General features: G+C 40.7%; 2 protein-coding genes across 2 annotated transcripts; one reads left to right on the forward strand and one right to left on the reverse strand.

Annotated features, from left to right (window-relative positions):
* Window positions 1-360: 360 nt before the first annotated feature.
* LOC141044818 (tRNA dimethylallyltransferase 9-like) lies at window positions 361-3,717 on the reverse strand. Its single transcript, XM_073530551.2, has 4 exons — window positions 3,598-3,717; window positions 3,370-3,491; window positions 2,683-3,249; window positions 361-2,482 (listed from the first exon to the last, which is right to left on the reverse strand). The coding sequence occupies exons 1-4, from the start codon at window positions 3,715-3,717 to the stop codon at window positions 1,519-1,521; spliced, it is 1,773 nt and encodes a 590-aa protein (XP_073386652.1). The 3' UTR covers window positions 361-1,518.
* An 11,597-nt stretch (window positions 3,718-15,314) lies between these two features.
* LOC141044819 (tRNA dimethylallyltransferase 9-like) lies at window positions 15,315-18,672 on the forward strand. Its single transcript, XM_073530552.2, has 4 exons — window positions 15,315-15,434; window positions 15,541-15,662; window positions 15,783-16,349; window positions 16,550-18,672. The coding sequence occupies exons 1-4, from the start codon at window positions 15,315-15,317 to the stop codon at window positions 17,511-17,513; spliced, it is 1,773 nt and encodes a 590-aa protein (XP_073386653.1). The 3' UTR covers window positions 17,514-18,672.
* Window positions 18,673-19,374: the final 702 nt, after the last annotated feature.

The following is a 19,374-nucleotide window of genomic DNA, read 5'->3' on the forward strand; positions in this document are numbered from 1 at the left end:
CATGCGTCGATTTGTTCTTGCAATTCATTGTTATTCCGTGTACCTGGTGTAACTGCTGGTCTCTTTTCAATTCCAGTGACTACGTTAATCACCTTTTTTGATTGAAACGCAATCTTCAAATGGTACAACCAGACAGAAAAATGGTCGCCATTGAAAACCTTGACACCAAACTTTTTTCTTTTCTCCTTTTGCATTAGCAAACGGAAAGAGTTAGAAAAAGAAGGAGCAGTACTATTTATTTCAAGATTAATAATCAATAGTGGAAAGCAAGAATGTAAAAATTAATATTTTCGGCAAGCACATCAATTAAGCACAGTAGAGGCTCATAACCTATTGAACATAAAAACTCTCCTCAGTTATACACTAACAACGTCACACGCAGTGACCTGTATTCAATCGGTGCAATGCACTTCCAATCACTTTACAGTCTGTATTCAAGATGCTGCGAGCAATATCACACATCCCTACGCTTACAGTGATCACTAAGTATAAGACTAACCAATCCGTAATACTGCATTCATTTATTTACAACAAAAGGTCAGATTCATTCGTAAGAAGACAGTTGAATGAATGACTTCATCCAAAAATGCACCAACTTTGGAACCCTCATGTTCGGGTCGGCGGGCTACTATGCATGCGACACTACCACAGAAACTGAGCGTCTGCCAAATCGTACACGCACAGAGTTTGAAACGAAGCAACACGCGAATGCATTACTTCCAAACGTAGACTGCTCATACCTCTCAACAAAAGTCAAGTAGCCACAAAAGATTGCCCAGTTGCAGGAAAGAGAAACACGGGAATCACTTCCGGATAACCCGAAACTAGCATACGTCGACTGATCCGGTCACCAGGTTGACCCGATTCAGTTCAACTTCTGGTGCCCGAAATTCGCCGCCTCGCGACATCACTGCATGCTCCACAGGCAGGTAATCTCGTCACCTACTGTTCTTCCGGATCAAACTTCCCATTTCCTCCAGCAGTAACCTCCTATCACCACCCTCGGGGATCCTTGCCTCCCATGGCCACTACCAACCGTGACCAGCGGGCAGGCCCTCTGCGCACAGTGACCTCACCCCACCTCTTGCGGAAGTGGCTCGAGAGAGCACGGCACCATTCCAAGAACCGTTGCAATCACGGGCCGACCTTGAAGCAAAATGTGGCAGCGGTGCGTGTTCCACTGCCGCCCACCGTCGCGTCGACCGGAGGCTACGCAATTCCGCAGCCTAGATGTCTGGACCTTACCAAAACTGCCGCCAAACCGCCGGGACAATGTGGTGAAGCACATCCCGAGTTTGAGGAATCGCCCCGACACCGGCGCTGTCTCCGCTAGCCGACGACTATCTACCGCAGCTGTGCCCACACCGAGCAGTCGCGCCAGGATTTGTCGGCACTGCCCAGAAGCCCGCGCTGGACTCAAAATAGGGCCTGGGCACAGGAAGATTCAGTTCCGCGTTGAGAACTCAGGCCACCGCACCAAAGCCCCACGTCCGAACTCTTCCGAGACTGTATGGTCAACTAATTCAGTCGCCCGGAAGGCTCCCGTCGGCCACCCTGAGTGGACTTTATCCACGCCAGACAGCCCGCAACCGCTGCTGCATCGCTGTAGATTTTCAGCGTCGGCTTGTAGCTCTTCATGCGCTTCTGTTCCTTCATGCTCCTAGTCTTCAACTCCTCCCCCGATGCGATTAGCGTGGGCTGTCCAGGTGCTCGCGCGTACTCCTCCACCAGTGCCTCCATCATCTCCTCCACCGGTCCACCCGCCTGCAGCCACCGAAACTTGCGCACCTCGCTGCGACTGTGGGTCCTGAACCATGCAATCTGCTTGCGCACCAGACCCTTGGAGTTGTGCTGGAACAAAGCCACGAACTTGAGGAACCTCTCCTGGGAGATGACCCCATCGGCCTGGCGTGCCTCCAGCAGGAGCTCCATGGCTTCTTCGTAGCCAATTGCCTTGGACGCCGAGTTGGTCTGAGGCCTGACGCCCAGGTTCAGAAGCCAGGCGGCCTCCTCCAGAAGAGCTGGTATCATCTGCTCGCAACGGATGTCGACGCGAGGGTAGAGATCGGCCCTGTGCTGGTAAAGGAAATAGCACTGGAAGTCATAATCCCAGTCGTCTTCGGCTCGGGCGTCGAACTCGCCCGTGAGATCCTCGTCTTCGAAGGGATGCGAGGTGATCCCCGCTCGGTTCTGCATGAACCACCTCATGTACATTCCTGTACCGCCGACGACGATCGGCACCAGCCCCTTGGCCAAGATATGTTCAGTCGCGGAGCGAGCGTCTCGAAGAAACTGCTCGTACGAGTATTCTACAGTGGGCGGAACAAGGTCCATGACGTGGTGGGGAATGCCCTGCCTTTCCTCCAGGGAAGCTTTCGCTGCACCAACGTCGAGGCCCTGGTAGACTTGCACGGAATCGGCGTTGATCACTTCCCCGCCGAGGGTTTTAGCGAGCTCGATTGACAACCGAGTCTTCCCAACCCTGAAGGATGGAAAAAAGCACAGTCAGAAAACGGGGACGATCGTAACAAGCCTCATGCACCGCGCACGTGTTCTCTCAGCGGACCCAGACAGGGAATGCAGTGTGACCACGACGCGGTGGACGGTCGACTGTGATCGATCGCAGTATGCACACGTTAGAGCTCTAAAACCGAACGTTAAGAAGTGAATGTGTGGGCTCACGCAGTGGGCCCTGCGATAAGGATCACCCGGGGCTTGACAGATCTCCTCGGCGCTTGCACCAGCTTCGTCGATGGGGGATTCTTCTCAACCACACTCCGGTCCCCATGATGCCTGACAGATACATCCGGCTCCACGAATGCGGTTCGGTTGAAATCGGGGTAGTCCAAGGAGGAGAATGGAAACTGGAGGCGGGAGGCATCCTGCGATACCGCTTTGCCAACGCTGGAGGCGCGTCGCTCTGGCGTCGCCACGCACCTGAATGGCGTGGTCAGGCCTCTCCTCCACGCCCTGCATTTCCCCAGGTCGACCCCTGTGAAGGACGCCCTGGCCGCACCGCTGCTGCGGTTAAAGCATCTCACGGTGGGCCGAACGATCGCAGGCTCAGGTGCTGAGGGCTCCCTCGCGCCGCTCCACAAAGGCGTGACGGCAGACGCTGCAGAATGAAGATGGACCACAGCTGTTGTCGACATCTCTGCAGGTACACTGGGCTGGCACAAAATTCGCCTGAACACAGCAGCACTGTCACGCCCGCCACAGCTCACAACCACGAGGTCCAGCGGAAGGTAACTGAATGAATTAGTAAACCAAGGAAATCGAAGCGTAGAGTCGAGACCGCGGCGTCCACGGCGCTAATGGCATTGGAATCTGCGACGACGGATGCGCCCTTTTATGAATCGAGCTCGTCACCCGACTGCCGAGGAGTGGCCTGGCGTGGGATTGAAGGCCACTCGGGTTGCGGCCGCACTAGGCGGGAGAGTGCAGCTGCCGTGGGGCCGCATTTCAGGGGAGAATATTAATGTTCCCCCTGACTGCACTTCGAGTGGGATGTTCAGCACAATGGTGATTTCCTCACGGCCATAAATGCTGTGCACAGCTACTACTCCTTCCGGAAGCAGGGTCCTCAGGTTTGCGCACCTGTGACAAGGTCGCAAAAACAGCCATCACAACGTCGAACTGGCAGCGCGTCGTTACGTCTGGTGCGTTCGGAACTTCGATCATCCATGGCCGACGACTTGCTCGTCTGAGCTCTCGCATGGACCCGTTTGGCATGGGTGGGGCGGAGTGTTTAAGGGCGATCGCGGCCTGGACGACCTGTGTTTGGAAGCGTCGTTGTGTCTGGTGGCAAAGTAGAGAGTGCAGGCTGGTCGCACGGTCTGAATCGATAGCCCGAGGTCACTGGCTCCTGTTCGGACGTCAAGAAAGATCGCCCCGGGGCGTCGCACTGCGTTGCTCCGATGGAGATCGTCGGTCTTCGCGCATCTCGGATATCTTTGAGCCATGTTGTCAGCGTCGAATGATTACATGCATCACGGTTTCTGTTTGATGTTGATGCACTGCAGGTGGCGTTTCTAGGACGTTGGTGAAGATACATGCGATTCGGTGCATTTTGTCGGCCGAGCTGATTCAGCCTCGTCCGGGAGGTTTTGGTGCCCACCAGCCTCGATCAGCGTCCAGGATGTGTGTTATGGCAATGAGTCCGTGGTCTGTTAGATATATGTGCAGGGGATACTTGCAGAGGCCTCCCCCAGGTCAATGACGAGCGGGTTTACGAGAGCAACAGAAAACGACTGCTGACTTTTTGTACGCACATTCCTGCCTCCGTCTTCTATTTTTTTGCATTTTTCTATTTTTGGTGTGATATTCTGCAGTGGGCTGGCATGTGTTGTGTTGTTGATTTCTCATGGAGGGTTCTGTTGGATGAAAACATCCAATCACCTTCTACATAGATTCCATTCGTTCTACCTAGAATTTGTCTATAAGTCAATGATTGATGGATTGATAGATTGCTCGAAGTATTCTGCAATTAGAGAGTGTCAGCGAACGAGAGAAAGAATACAAGTGTGTATTAAGCTCTGATGTTGCTATTGAACTGTTTACTGATTAATAAGTAGTATTTACTGCTTTACTATGTGTATAGAAAGAGTAGAAAACCTTTCAGATTATGGACCTTTCCCCGCAAGTACGCTGTGAAATTTATTGAAACAAAAATTGTTACTCTTCTTTTTCAAATTCAAAATTCTAGATACTACTTTCTGCTTTCTTTGAAAGCGATTCAGTAGTCAATTCTTGTCATTCTTATTCTTATTAAAACAAATACTCTTATATTCTGTTTTTCACTCTTTTCTAGAATTAAGAATCAAGAATCAAGAACCTTGGCAAAGTTATTCAAGAACCTCGCATTTTCTATGGAAAGCACTACATTATTTTTCCTGCTGTTTCTTATTAACCAGGAGTTCTCATTTCTATTGAAATTTATTCTGCAAATTCTTCCTTCGGCTATAATACACTAGGTTCTGTATTCTAACCTCTTACTCCATCTCAAATTTCTTTTTGCAATATTTGCATTCTATTATCTCATTTCTTTTCAAAGTTTTATTTCTCCTTGTTCCTTTGTTCTATAAAACTATTTCTACAATGGATAAGCATGACAAAATTTCTATCAAGTTGTTTGATGGAAGCCAATTTTCTATTTGAAAGTACTACATGGAGATTATCTTTAAAGCAAAGGTCTTACCAATCGTTATTAGAATTGATAAACAACCTATTATTGATACTATGACCGCTTCTATTGATGATCAAGAACTACTTGATATTTGGGATGAAAAAAATGATAATGCATGTATGTTCATAAGCAAATCTATTTCATAAAAAATACTAAGCAAACTTACTAGTTGTCCAACTGCAGTTGCTATGTGGCTGAAATTGTGTTCTATATATTTAAACAAGACTCTAAACAATGTTTTTATTCTTCAAAGGAAGTTCTTTGAGTATCAAATGTAACATATATATAATATCTCATCTCATATTTAGAACATTATGAAGATGACTACTATTTTAACAAATCTTGGCCATACTATTCCAAATAAGATGGTTATTTCAAAAATTATGTATAGCTTATCTTTGAGTCACAACATCATCATTGCTACTTGATTAAATGTATCTAAATCTTCTCAAATTGACAATTACCTTAAAAAATGTCTTTTCCATTATGAGAGCTTACTTCAAAGACAAGGAAGCAGTAATATTGAAACTGACTATACCTTCTTTATAAAGTCAACAACAATACCATCTCCACCTATTAACAAAAGAAAATAATGTCAATAAGATATCAAATATATATAAGACTTAAAGACATATGTAAAGTATTATAATTATTATGTCCTGAACACTAGTCCGCAAACTATTCTAAATAAAAAAAAAAAATGGCTGCAATGTAAAGATCGGCAAAAAATCAATAAAAAACTTAGTCAAGCTAACATTGCTAAGAATTTACAACTATCTATTACCTCCAAAGAAGAATCTAACTTTGATTTTGCTAATGATTTCATCTTTATTATGACTTCTATTATTTTTAGTCATATATTAGTAGCTGATTCTTTGGATGACGACTAGTTTGGTAAGAGTAGTTCTAACAAACACATGATAAGGTATCTATCGCTTAACTATCCATATCATATAAAGTAGATAAGATCAAAAGAATATAAATAGGCTATGGTTATGAACTCAAACTATTGACTTGTATTGTTCTATACATTTGAAAAAATTGCCTCTTTAAAGGTTGTGTCCTCTTCTTCTTTATGAGGCCAAGAACTTAGAATCTTCATGGTGAAGCCATCATACTAAGCTATTGTTTCTCATTTCACTGCTTTTAGTCTAGATAGATGTCATCAATAGAACATTTGAACCTTCATTTGTAGATTTATAAGGTTTCAATTGATTCCCATGTATAATCATTGATATCATATCTGCACCAATGAACTTGATATTTAATCCTTCTATAATTTATTCTTGAATCTTATACCTCTTTGACCTCAATTTCAATATGATCATTGATTTCAACTATAGAAGCTAGTGGTTGGCTTCAACCTAGTATGTTTGATTCTTTATACCTTTTCAAAAATAAAACATTAAAGATTGGATGAATTTTTATGGATGAAGGTAATTCCAAGCAATAAGTTAACTTATTGATTTGTTTCTGAATCAAAAAATGGTTCCAACTATCAATAGTCTAACTTATCACATAGTCTGTTGGTTTTATATTGCACCAAAGAAGCCACACTTTGTTATTAACTTGGAATGGAGGATGTTCCTTCTTCAATTCATTTATCACTAGTTTATAACGTTATTGAGCTCTTTTTAGGTGAATCTTCATGGTTGCTTGAAATTCACCCACGTTTGTTGCAAACTGCTCTACTACTCGATATGTCGACTTTGAAGGCTCTATTATATCCAACTTTGGATGATGACCATAGTTTGAATAAAATAGCATTTTTTGCATAAATGCATGGATTATATTTTTATATGCAATAAAGAGTCTTGTCATCTCTTCACCAATAATTGACTTCTTGTAAGATATAAAATGTGCTTTTTTGATCAATCAACCAATAATTATAAAGATAGTGTCAAATGAGCTGGATGGTGGAAGATATGTAATGAAATTCATAAAGATAGATGATCACAATTGTCTTAAAATAAGAAGGGATTGAAGAAGTTCATATGGCCTGTGTTGAGGGTTCTTTGATCTTAAACAAGTATCACATGATAGTACAAATTCATTAATGTCCTTCCATATTTTAGGCCACCAAAAGTCTCTAGAAAAAAATTCTAAGATCTTGTTGAATCTAAAATTTCCGACTGTAGGGAAGTCATGGCATGTTTGAAGAATGCACAAGCAAATTGGTCCTTTAAGAATAAAGAAAGTTCTTCAAAAAATAAGAAGTTGTCTTCAATCTTGAATTTAGAAGACTCTTCAGGAAGGTTATTGCCAAGATACTTCATTTTAAGAATAAGAGGGTCCGTGGTTCCTAATAGTTTATCGAGATTGCTATAAAATAATATTAGAAGCTTGGTCTTTTTTGACAAAGAGTGGATTATCTCTCTTTTTGAAAGTACTATAGTATTTCTAAAGATTGCAGATTATCCTCCCTTTAACTAATATTATTTTTTTTTTAATATTCTTTTGATTTTTTTCTTTATACCATAGATAAGGTTTTTTTTTTTTTTTTTTTTTTTTTTTCCTTTGAATAAATGTGTTTTTTTAATATTTTATTGCAAAAGGTGAAAAAATCAATATGAAAATTTTCAAAGAGATCAAGTTAGATTCTATTATTAATACTCTTGAAGCATTAAAGATTAAGACAAAGACTTTGTTGAAGCAAAATAAAGAACTATATATAACCATACACAATAGTCAAGGAATCAAAGTACTTCAACTACCACATCAAATGGCAATAAAAGTTCTGAATTTTTAAATAATTATATTTGCTTCAATAAACATGGGAGGTACATGCACTCAAGGCAATGATCTAATAATAACAAAAGAACTAAGAATCAACCTCCAAAAAAAGTTTGATGGTATCTACTTAAAAGTTCATAGCTTTATAAACCAAGTATGACTAATCACCTTGCTTCAACTTTAATGATATTTCACTTAAGTATCTCAAATTGATTTAGTTGGAAGAGATGATAAATCCATAGACATTAATACATTCATTCCTTAAAGATGAATTTGTTTAGAATTTTACAAGATTTCCCATTATTGAACATATGCTGCCTTGCCTTTTTTTGGTTTAAGGTAGAAACATCTTGATAATATATTTGATAATCCTTGTTGGTTCTTGAATCAATATGTGATGTAAAAATCAAATCAAAATAAAGATATACTCTAATGTGTTTTGTGATAGTTCAAAACTTGAGTTGACATGAAGTATTCAAGATTCTTGTGATTTGTATATACAACCATCTGATGAGAGGCGCCTTCAAGAAAGTGAAGCCATTCTTCAAAGGAATCCATGATAGAAAATAACTTTTTAATGTGGATTTTGTATTTGATTTTTTCCACTAAGAATTTTTTAGAATGAAATACAATTGGGTGAAGTTTGCCATCTTGTCCATATTACAATAAGACTACTCTTGATGCAAAGTTTGAGGCATCAGTTTCCATAAAGTAAGACTTATTGAAATTTGGATGTATTAAAATTGGAGCTATTATGAAAGCATCTTTTAAGCTTTAAAAAACTTTCTCTATTTTGGGATCCCACTCCAACTTGTCCTTATATGTCATTTGCATAAGTAGAGTAGTGATCTTGGAATAATTTATAACAAAAATCTTATAGAAATTTGCAAATTGAAGAAAGTATTAGACATCACATGTAGCTTTTGGCTTTGTCCAATTGATGATTACTTGTACCTTCTTTAGATCTATAAAAAGCCATTTGTTGGAAATAATATATCTAACAAATTTGACTTGAGGTGCATGAAATATATACTTTTCTAATTTTGCATATAGATTAACATTTTGTATCTTTTCTAATACAAGGCATACATGTTTTTTGTGGTCTTCTTAATTCTTGGAAAAGATTAGAATATCATCTAAATAGATTATAAAAAAGTTTTCAAGATGCTCATAAAATATGTCATTTATTAAGTGTTGGAATATAGCTAGTGCATTGATAAGTCCAAAAGGTATGACATTGTATTCAAAATGTCCATACCTAGTACAAAATATTGTCTATCATTTATCTCCCTCTTTAATGTGTACCAAGTTATACACGCCTCATAGATTAATCTTTGTAAAGATCTTTGCTTTGCTAAGTTAATCAAAAAGTTTGGATATCAATGGCAATGGATATCAACTCTTTACTATTATTTTATTAAGATTGTGATAATCAATATACATCCATAAAGATCCAACTTTCTTTTTCACAAATAATATCGGAGCACCAACTAACAACTTAGAATGTTGAATAAAATTCTTAGCTAGATTTTCATCAATTTATTCCTTTAAAGTTGCAAGCTCATTTTGGAATAGATTGAAGATAGGTCCAAACGATGGTTGAGTACCTTATTGAAGGTCAATTACACAATCGTAAAGGCAATACTTTGGTAAGATGTTCACATTTTTATTTTCAAATATATTTGTAAAATCTTTATATGTCTTTAGAATTGTTGTTGTAGCAACCATAAGTTCGAATCATGGATTTGCATAGACAGCAAATATACTATCTTATTTGGCCACTCTCACAAATATTCTAGCTCCAATAAATAAATATTGTTTAAATTTTGGCTTATTGGATGTTACAAGTTTTTTCATAGATTTGGAGGTTCTATGATCTATTAGAAGAAATTCTAACTTTTGAGATATCCAATCTATCCATGGATTGTATTTATTAAGCCATGAGATTCCTAAAATGATTAAATTTAATAGTGATCTAATGACATTGTATACTACTTGTCTGCTATAGTTATCAAAGGTTATTTCTAATAGAATTGTTTCATTAGTGACGTCTCTAAAGGATAAAAGTCAACCATCTATTACTTCTACATCTATAGCTTTGGATTTTTTGATCGTATATATTTTGTGTGATCTAGAAAATTCTTCGTCAATAAAACATGTTGAGGCTCTTGAATCAAATAATGCATGACACTATAGTTTTGTGACTTTTAACTATATATGTATAATAAAACAACGAGAAGGGTATGTAGAGAATATAAGATCTTTTTTGATTTGTGATAATAAAGAATCTAGCCATATGGTCCCTACTATGATTAGATACCTTTATTTTCTTACAAAGCTTTTGATGATGTGGCCGCATTCTTCATTTGATATATATGTTGGTATTTCTCTGAATAATTATCAACCTTATGGTCAAGTCTTCCATAACATAAGCATAGGCCAAATTCCCTTTGATGCTTTTTTTCTTGCTCAAAAAGAAGTTTGAAGCAAAAAACATCAAACTTTATATCTTTTACTTCCAAATTCTCATTAAAATTAGATGATGAAGAATCTACAGAATAATTGATATATACATGTGGCAAAATTAAAGAATATTTATCTTGTGATTGTTAAAATAAATGGTTATCACACTTCACAACTTGATTAATGGCTTCATTGAATGTTTGAGGATCTAGCATAGACAACAATAAGTCCTTGACATTGTCTCTTAATCTCCAATGAAATTGGCTCATCAATGCATCTTCTCTCTAATTTATATCACATGCTAATTGTAAAAAATCTAGGGCATACTTTGATGCAAAATGCGTTCCTTGTTGAAGGCTTTGAATTTTAGTTGTTGAAGAATAAATCTTATCATGTTCACCAAATACTTTTACAAATGCTACCAAAAATGCTTCAAAATTGTGCAATATAGGAGAATTCTTTTCAAATAATAGAAAAAACTAAGATAAAGCTTAACTTGAAAGCAAGGTTCCAACTAAATCAATTTGAGATACTTAAGTGAAATATCATTAAAGTTGAAGCAAGGTGATTAGTCATACTTGGTTTATAAAGCTATGAACTTTTAAGTAGATACCATCAAACTTTTTTTGGAGGTTGATTCTTAGTTCTTTTGTTATTATTAGATCATTGCCTTGAGTGCATGTACCTCCCATGTTTATTGAAGCAAATATAATTATTTAAAAATTCAGAACTTTTATTGCCATTTGATGTGGTAGTTGAAGTACTTTGATTCCTTGACTATTGTGTATGGTTATATATAGTTCTTTATTTTGCTTCAACAAAGTCTTTGTCTTAATCTTTAATGCTTCAAGAGTATTAATAATAGAATCTAACTTGATCTCTTTGAAAATTTTCATATTGATTTTTTCACCTTTTGCAATAAAATATTAAAAAAACACATTTATTCAAAGGAAAAAAAAAAAAAAAAAAAAAAAAAAACCTTATCTATGGTATAAAGAAAAAAATCAAAAGAATATTAAAAAAAAAATAATATTAGTTAAAGGGAGGATAATCTGCAATCTTTAGAAATACTATAGTACTTTCAAAAAGAGAGATAATCCACTCTTTGTCAAAAAAGACCAAGCTTCTAATATTATTTTATAGCAATCTCGATAAACTATTAGGAACCACGGACCCTCTTATTCTTAAAATGAAGTATCTTGGCAATAACCTTCCTGAAGAGTCTTCTAAATTCAAGATTGAAGACAACTTCTTATTTTTTGAAGAACTTTCTTTATTCTTAAAGGACCAATTTGCTTGTGCATTCTTCAAACATGCCATGACTTCCCTACAGTCGGAAATTTTAGATTCAACAAGATCTTAGAATTTTTTTCTAGAGACTTTTGGTGGCCTAAAATATGGAAGGACATTAATGAATTTGTACTATCATGTGATACTTGTTTAAGATCAAAGAACCCTCAACACAGGCCATATGAACTTCTTCAATCCCTTCTTATTTTAAGACAATTGTGATCATCTATCTTTATGAATTTCATTACATATCTTCCACCATCCAGCTCATTTGACACTATCTTTATAATTATTGGTTGATTGATCAAAAAAGCACATTTTATATCTTACAAGAAGTCAATTATTGGTGAAGAGATGACAAGACTCTTTATTGCATATAAAAATATAATCCATGCATCTATGCAAAAAATGCTATTTTATTCAAACTATGGTCATCATCCAAAGTTGGATATAATAGAGCCTTCAAAGTCGACATATCGAGTAGTAGAGCAGTTTGCAACAAACGTGGGTGAATTTCAAGCAACCATGAAGATTCACCTAAAAAGAGCTCAATAACGTTATAAACTAGTGATAAATGAATTGAAGAAGGAACATCCTCCATTCCAAGTTAATAACAAAGTGTGGCTTCTTTGGTGCAATATAAAACCAACAGACTATGTGATAAGTTAGACTATTGATAGTTGGAACCATTTTTTGATTCAGAAACAAATCAATAAGTTAACTTATTGCTTGGAATTACCTTCATCCATAAAAATTCATCCAATCTTTAATGTTTTATTTTTGAAAAGGTATAAAGAATCAAACATACTAGGTTGAAGCCAACCACTAGCTTCTATAGTTGAAATCAATGATCATATTGAAATTGAGGTCAAAGAGGTATAAGATTCAAGAATAAATTATAGAAGGATTAAATATCAAGTTCATTGGTGCAGATATGATATCAATGATTATACATGGGAATCAATTGAAACCTTATAAATCTACAAATGAAGGTTCAAATGTTCTATTGATGACATCTATCTAGACTAAAAGCAGTGAAATGAGAAACAATAGCTTAGTATGATGGCTTCACCATGAAGATTCTAAGTTCTTGGCCTCATAAAGAAGAAGAGGACACAACCTTTAAAGAGGCAATTTTTTCAAATGTATAGAACAATACAAGTCAATAGTTTGAGTTCATAACCATAGCCTATTTATATTCTTTTGATCTTATCTACTTTATATGATATGGATAGTTAAGCGATAGATACCTTATCATGTGTTTGTTAGAACTACTCTTACCAAACTAGTCGTCATCCAAAGAATCAGCTACTAATATATGACTAAAAATAATAGAAGTCATAATAAAGATGAAATCATTAGCAAAATCAAAGTTAGATTCTTCTTTGGAGGTAATAGATAGTTGTAAATTCTTAGCAATGTTAGCTTGACTAAGTTTTTTATTGATTTTTTGCCGATCTTTACATTGCAGCCATTTTTTTTTTTTATTTAGAATAGTTTGCGGACTAGTGTTCAGGACATAATAATTATAATACTTTACATATGTCTTTAAGTCTTATATATATTTGATATCTTATTGACATTATTTTCTTTTGTTAATAGGTGGAGATGGTATTGTTGTTGACTTTATAAAGAAGGTATAGTCAGTTTCAATATTACTGCTTCCTTGTCTTTGAAGTAAGCTCTCATAATGGAAAAGACATTTTTTAAGGTAATTGTCAATTTGAGAAGATTTAGATACATTTAATCAAGTAGCAATGATGATGTTGTGACTCAAAGATAAGCTATACATAATTTTTGAAATAACCATCTTATTTGGAATAGTATGGCCAAGATTTGTTAAAATAGTAGTCATCTTCATAATGTTCTAAATATGAGATGAGATATTATATATATGTTACATTTGATACTCAAAGAACTTCCTTTGAAGAATAAAAACATTGTTTAGAGTCTTGTTTAAATATATAGAACACAATTTCAGCCACATAGCAACTGCAGTTGGACAACTAGTAAGTTTGCTTAGTATTTTTTATGAAATAGATTTGCTTATGAACATACATGCATTATCATTTTTTTCATCCCAAATATCAAGTAGTTCTTGATCATCAATAGAAGCGGTCATAGTATCAATAATAGGTTGTTTATCAATTCTAATAACGATTGGTAAGACCTTTGCTTTAAAGATAATCTCCATGTAGTACTTTCAAATAGAAAATTGGCTTCCATCAAACAACTTGATAGAAATTTTGTCATGCTTATCCATTGTAGAAATAGTTTTATAGAACAAAGGAACAAGGAGAAATAAAACTTTGAAAAGAAATGAGATAATAGAATGCAAATATTGCAAAAAGAAATTTGAGATGGAGTAAGAGGTTAGAATACAGAACCTAGTGTATTATAGCCGAAGGAAGAATTTGCAGAATAAATTTCAATAGAAATGAGAACTCCTGGTTAATAAGAAACAGCAGGAAAAATAATGTAGTGCTTTCCATAGAAAATGCGAGGTTCTTGAATAACTTTGCCAAGGTTCTTGATTCTTGATTCTTAATTCTAGAAAAGAGTGAAAAACAGAATATAAGAGTATTTGTTTTAATAAGAATAAGAATGACAAGAATTGACTACTGAATCGCTTTCAAAGAAAGCAGAAAGTAGTATCTAGAATTTTGAATTTGAAAAAGAAGAGTAACAATTTTTGTTTCAATAAATTTCACAGCGTACTTGCGGGGAAAGGTCCATAATCTGAAAGGTTTTCTACTCTTTCTATACACATAGTAAAGCAGTAAATACTACTTATTAATCAGTAAACAGTTCAATAGCAACATCAGAGCTTAATACACACTTGTATTCTTTCTCTCGTTCGCTGACACTCTCTAATTGCAGAATACTTCGAGCAATCTATCAATCCATCAATCATTGACTTATAGACAAATTCTAGGTAGAACGAATGGAATCTATGTAGAAGGTGATTGGATGTTTTCATCCAACAGAACCCTCCATGAGAAATCAACAACACAACACATGCCAGCCCACTGCAGAATATCACACCAAAAATAGAAAAATGCAAAAAAATAGAAGACGGAGGCAGGAATGTGCGTACAAAAAGTCAGCAGTCGTTTTCTGTTGCTCTCGTAAACCCGCTCGTCATTGACCTGGGGGAGGCCTCTGCAAGTATCCCCTGCACATATATCTAACAGACCACGGACTCATTGCCATAACACACATCCTGGACGCTGATCGAGGCTGGTGGGCACCAAAACCTCCCGGACGAGGCTGAATCAGCTCGGCCGACAAAATGCACCGAATCGCATGTATCTTCACCAACGTCCTAGAAACGCCACCTGCAGTGCATCAACATCAAACAGAAACCGTGATGCATGTAATCATTCGACGCTGACAACATGGCTCAAAGATATCCGAGATGCGCGAAGACCGACGATCTCCATCGGAGCAACGCAGTGCGACGCCCCGGGGCGATCTTTCTTGACGTCCGAACAGGAGCCAGTGACCTCGGGCTATCGATTCAGACCGTGCGACCAGCCTGCACTCTCTACTTTGCCACCAGACACAACGACGCTTCCAAACACAGGTCGTCCAGGCCGCGATCGCCCTTAAACACTCCGCCCCACCCATGCCAAACGGGTCCATGCGAGAGCTCAGACGAGCAAGTCGTCGGCCATGGATGATCGAAGTTCCGAACGCACCAGACGTAACGACGCGCTGCCAGTTCGACGTTGTGATGGCTGTTTTTGCGACCTTGTCACAGGTGCGCAAACCTGAGGACCCTGCTTCCGGAAGGAGTAGTAGCTGTGCACAGCATTTATGGCCGTGAGGAAATCACCATTGTGCTGAACATCCCACTCGAAGTGCAGTCAGGGGGAACATTAATATTCTCCCCTGAAATGCGGCCCCACGGCAGCTGCACTCTCCCGCCTAGTGCGGCCGCAACCCGAGTGGCCTTCAATCCCACGCCAGGCCACTCCTCGGCAGTCGGGTGACGAGCTCGATTCATAAAAGGGCGCATCCGTCGTCGCAGATTCCAATGCCATTAGCGCCGTGGACGCCGCGGTCTCGACTCTACGCTTCGATTTCCTTGGTTTACTAATTCATTCAGTTACCTTCCGCTGGACCTCGTGGTTGTGAGCTGTGGCGGGCGTGACAGTGCTGCTGTGTTCAGGCGAATTTTGTGCCAGCCCAGTGTACCTGCAGAGATGTCGACAACAGCTGTGGTCCATCTTCATTCTGCAGCGTCTGCCGTCACGCCTTTGTGGAGCGGCGCGAGGGAGCCCTCAGCACCTGAGCCTGCGATCGTTCGGCCCACCGTGAGATGCTTTAACCGCAGCAGCGGTGCGGCCAGGGCGTCCTTCACAGGGGTCGACCTGGGGAAATGCAGGGCGTGGAGGAGAGGCCTGACCACGCCATTCAGGTGCGTGGCGACGCCAGAGCGACGCGCCTCCAGCGTTGGCAAAGCGGTATCGCAGGATGCCTCCCGCCTCCAGTTTCCATTCTCCTCCTTGGACTACCCCGATTTCAACCGAACCGCATTCGTGGAGCCGGATGTATCTGTCAGGCATCATGGGGACCGGAGTGTGGTTGAGAAGAATCCCCCATCGACGAAGCTGGTGCAAGCGCCGAGGAGATCTGTCAAGCCCCGGGTGATCCTTATCGCAGGGCCCACTGCGTGAGCCCACACATTCACTTCTTAACGTTCGGTTTTAGAGCTCTAACGTGTGCATACTGCGATCGATCACAGTCGACCGTCCACCGCGTCGTGGTCACACTGCATTCCCTGTCTGGGTCCGCTGAGAGAACACGTGCGCGGTGCATGAGGCTTGTTACGATCGTCCCCGTTTTCTGACTGTGCTTTTTTCCATCCTTCAGGGTTGGGAAGACTCGGTTGTCAATCGAGCTCGCTAAAACCCTCGGCGGGGAAGTGATCAACGCCGATTCCGTGCAAGTCTACCAGGGCCTCGACGTTGGTGCAGCGAAAGCTTCCCTGGAGGAAAGGCAGGGCATTCCCCACCACGTCATGGACCTTGTTCCGCCCACTGTAGAATACTCGTACGAGCAGTTTCTTCGAGACGCTCGCTCCGCGACTGAACATATCTTGGCCAAGGGGCTGGTGCCGATCGTCGTCGGCGGTACAGGAATGTACATGAGGTGGTTCATGCAGAACCGAGCGGGGATCACCTCGCATCCCTTCGAAGACGAGGATCTCACGGGCGAGTTCGACGCCCGAGCCGAAGACGACTGGGATTATGACTTCCAGTGCTATTTCCTTTACCAGCACAGGGCCGATCTCTACCCTCGCGTCGACATCCGTTGCGAGCAGATGATACCAGCTCTTCTGGAGGAGGCCGCCTGGCTTCTGAACCTGGGCGTCAGGCCTCAGACCAACTCGGCGTCCAAGGCAATTGGCTACGAAGAAGCCATGGAGCTCCTGCTGGAGGCACGCCAGGCCGATGGGGTCATCTCCCAGGAGAGGTTCCTCAAGTTCGTGGCTTTGTTCCAGCACAACTCCAAGGGTCTGGTGCGCAAGCAGATTGCATGGTTCAGGACCCACAGTCGCAGCGAGGTGCGCAAGTTTCGGTGGCTGCAGGCGGGTGGACCGGTGGAGGAGATGATGGAGGCACTGGTGGAGGAGTACGCGCGAGCACCTGGACAGCCCACGCTAATCGCATCGGGGGAGGAGTTGAAGACTAGGAGCATGAAGGAACAGAAGCGCATGAAGAGCTACAAGCCGACGCTGAAAATCTACAGCGATGCAGCAGCGGTTGCGGGCTGTCTGGCGTGGATAAAGTCCACTCAGGGTGGCCGACGGGAGCCTTCCGGGCGACTGAATTAGTTGACCATACAGTCTCGGAAGAGTTCGGACGTGGGGCTTTGGTGCGGTGGCCTGAGTTCTCAACGCGGAACTGAATCTTCCTGTGCCCAGGCCCTATTTTGAGTCCAGCGCGGGCTTCTGGGCAGTGCCGACAAATCCTGGCGCGACTGCTCGGTGTGGGCACAGCTGCGGTAGATAGTCGTCGGCTAGCGGAGACAGCGCCGGTGTCGGGGCGATTCCTCAAACTCGGGATGTGCTTCACCACATTGTCCCGGCGGTTTGGCGGCAGTTTTGGTAAGGTCCAGACATCTAGGCTGCGGAATTGCGTAGCCTCCGGTCGACGCGACGGTGGGCGGCAGTGGAACACGCACCGCTGCCACATTTTGCTTCAAGGTCGGCCCGTGATTGCAACGGTTCTTGGAATGGTGCCGTGCTCTCTCGAGCCACTTCCGCAAGAGGTGGGGTGAGGTCACTGTGCGCAGAGGGCCTGCCCGCTGGTCACGGTTGGTAGTGGCCATGGGAGGCAAGGATCCCCGAGGGTGGTGATAGGAGGTTACTGCTGGAGGAAATGGGAAGTTTGATCCGGAAGAACAGTAGGTGACGAGATTACCTGCCTGTGGAGCATGCAGTGATGTCGCGAGGCGGCGAATTTCGGGCACCAGAAGTTGAACTGAATCGGGTCAACCTGGTGACCGGATCAGTCGACGTATGCTAGTTTCGGGTTATCCGGAAGTGATTCCCGTGTTTCTCTTTCCTGCAACTGGGCAATCTTTTGTGGCTACTTGACTTTTGTTGAGAGGTATGAGCAGTCTACGTTTGGAAGTAATGCATTCGCGTGTTGCTTCGTTTCAAAACTCTGTGCGTGTACGATTTGGCAGACGCTCAGTTTCTGTGGTAGTGTCGCATGCATAGTAGCCCGCCGACCCGAACATGAGGGTTCCAAAGTTGGTGCATTTTTGGATGAAGTCATTCATTCAACTGTCTTCTTACGAATGAATCTGACCTTTTGTTGTAAATAAATGAATGCAGTATTACGGATTGGTTAGTCTTATACTTAGTGATCACTGTAAGCGTAGGGATGTGTGATATTGCTCGCAGCATCTTGAATACAGACTGTAAAGTGATTGGAAGTGCATTGCACCGATTGAATACAGGTCACTGCGTGTGACGTTGTTAGTGTATAACTGAGGAGAGTTTTTATGTTCAATAGGTTATGAGCCTCTACTGTGCTTAATTGATGTGCTTGCCGAAAATATTAATTTTTACATTCTTGCTTTCCACTATTGATTATTAATCTTGAAATAAATAGTACTGCTCCTTCTTTTTCTAACTCTTTCCGTTTGCTAATGCAAAAGGAGAAAAGAAAAAAGTTTGGTGTCAAGGTTTTCAATGGCGACCATTTTTCTGTCTGGTTGTACCATTTGAAGATTGCGTTTCAATCAAAAAAGGTGATTAACGTAGTCACTGGAATTGAAAAGAGACCAGCAGTTACACCAGGTACACGGAATAACAATGAATTGCAAGAACAAATCGACGCATGGGACCAGAAGAATGCAGATTCTTGTATGTTGATTAGATTGGGAATATTTTCAAGAGTATACTTGAAGTTAGCAAGTTGTTCCACTGCCAAAAATATGTGGACAAAGCTATGTTCAATTGACCTTCAGCGAACCGCTGAAAACGTGTTTCAATTATAGGAGAAATTATATGACCACAAAATGTCCCACACTAACGATATTAGTTCTCACATACAAAACATTGAGACAGTGGCGCTGCTGCTCAAAGACCTTAATAGCGAAATTCCAGAACACATGATTTTTTCAAAAATTATGTTGAGCTTGCCACCAAGTTGCAATAGTATACTTGTTGCGTAGACAAATGT

This window comes from Physcomitrium patens, chromosome 23 (assembly GCF_059467195.1).
Source record: "Physcomitrium patens ecotype Gransden chromosome 23, ASM5946719v1, whole genome shotgun sequence".
Lineage (NCBI taxonomy): Eukaryota > Viridiplantae > Streptophyta > Bryopsida > Funariales > Funariaceae > Physcomitrium > Physcomitrium patens.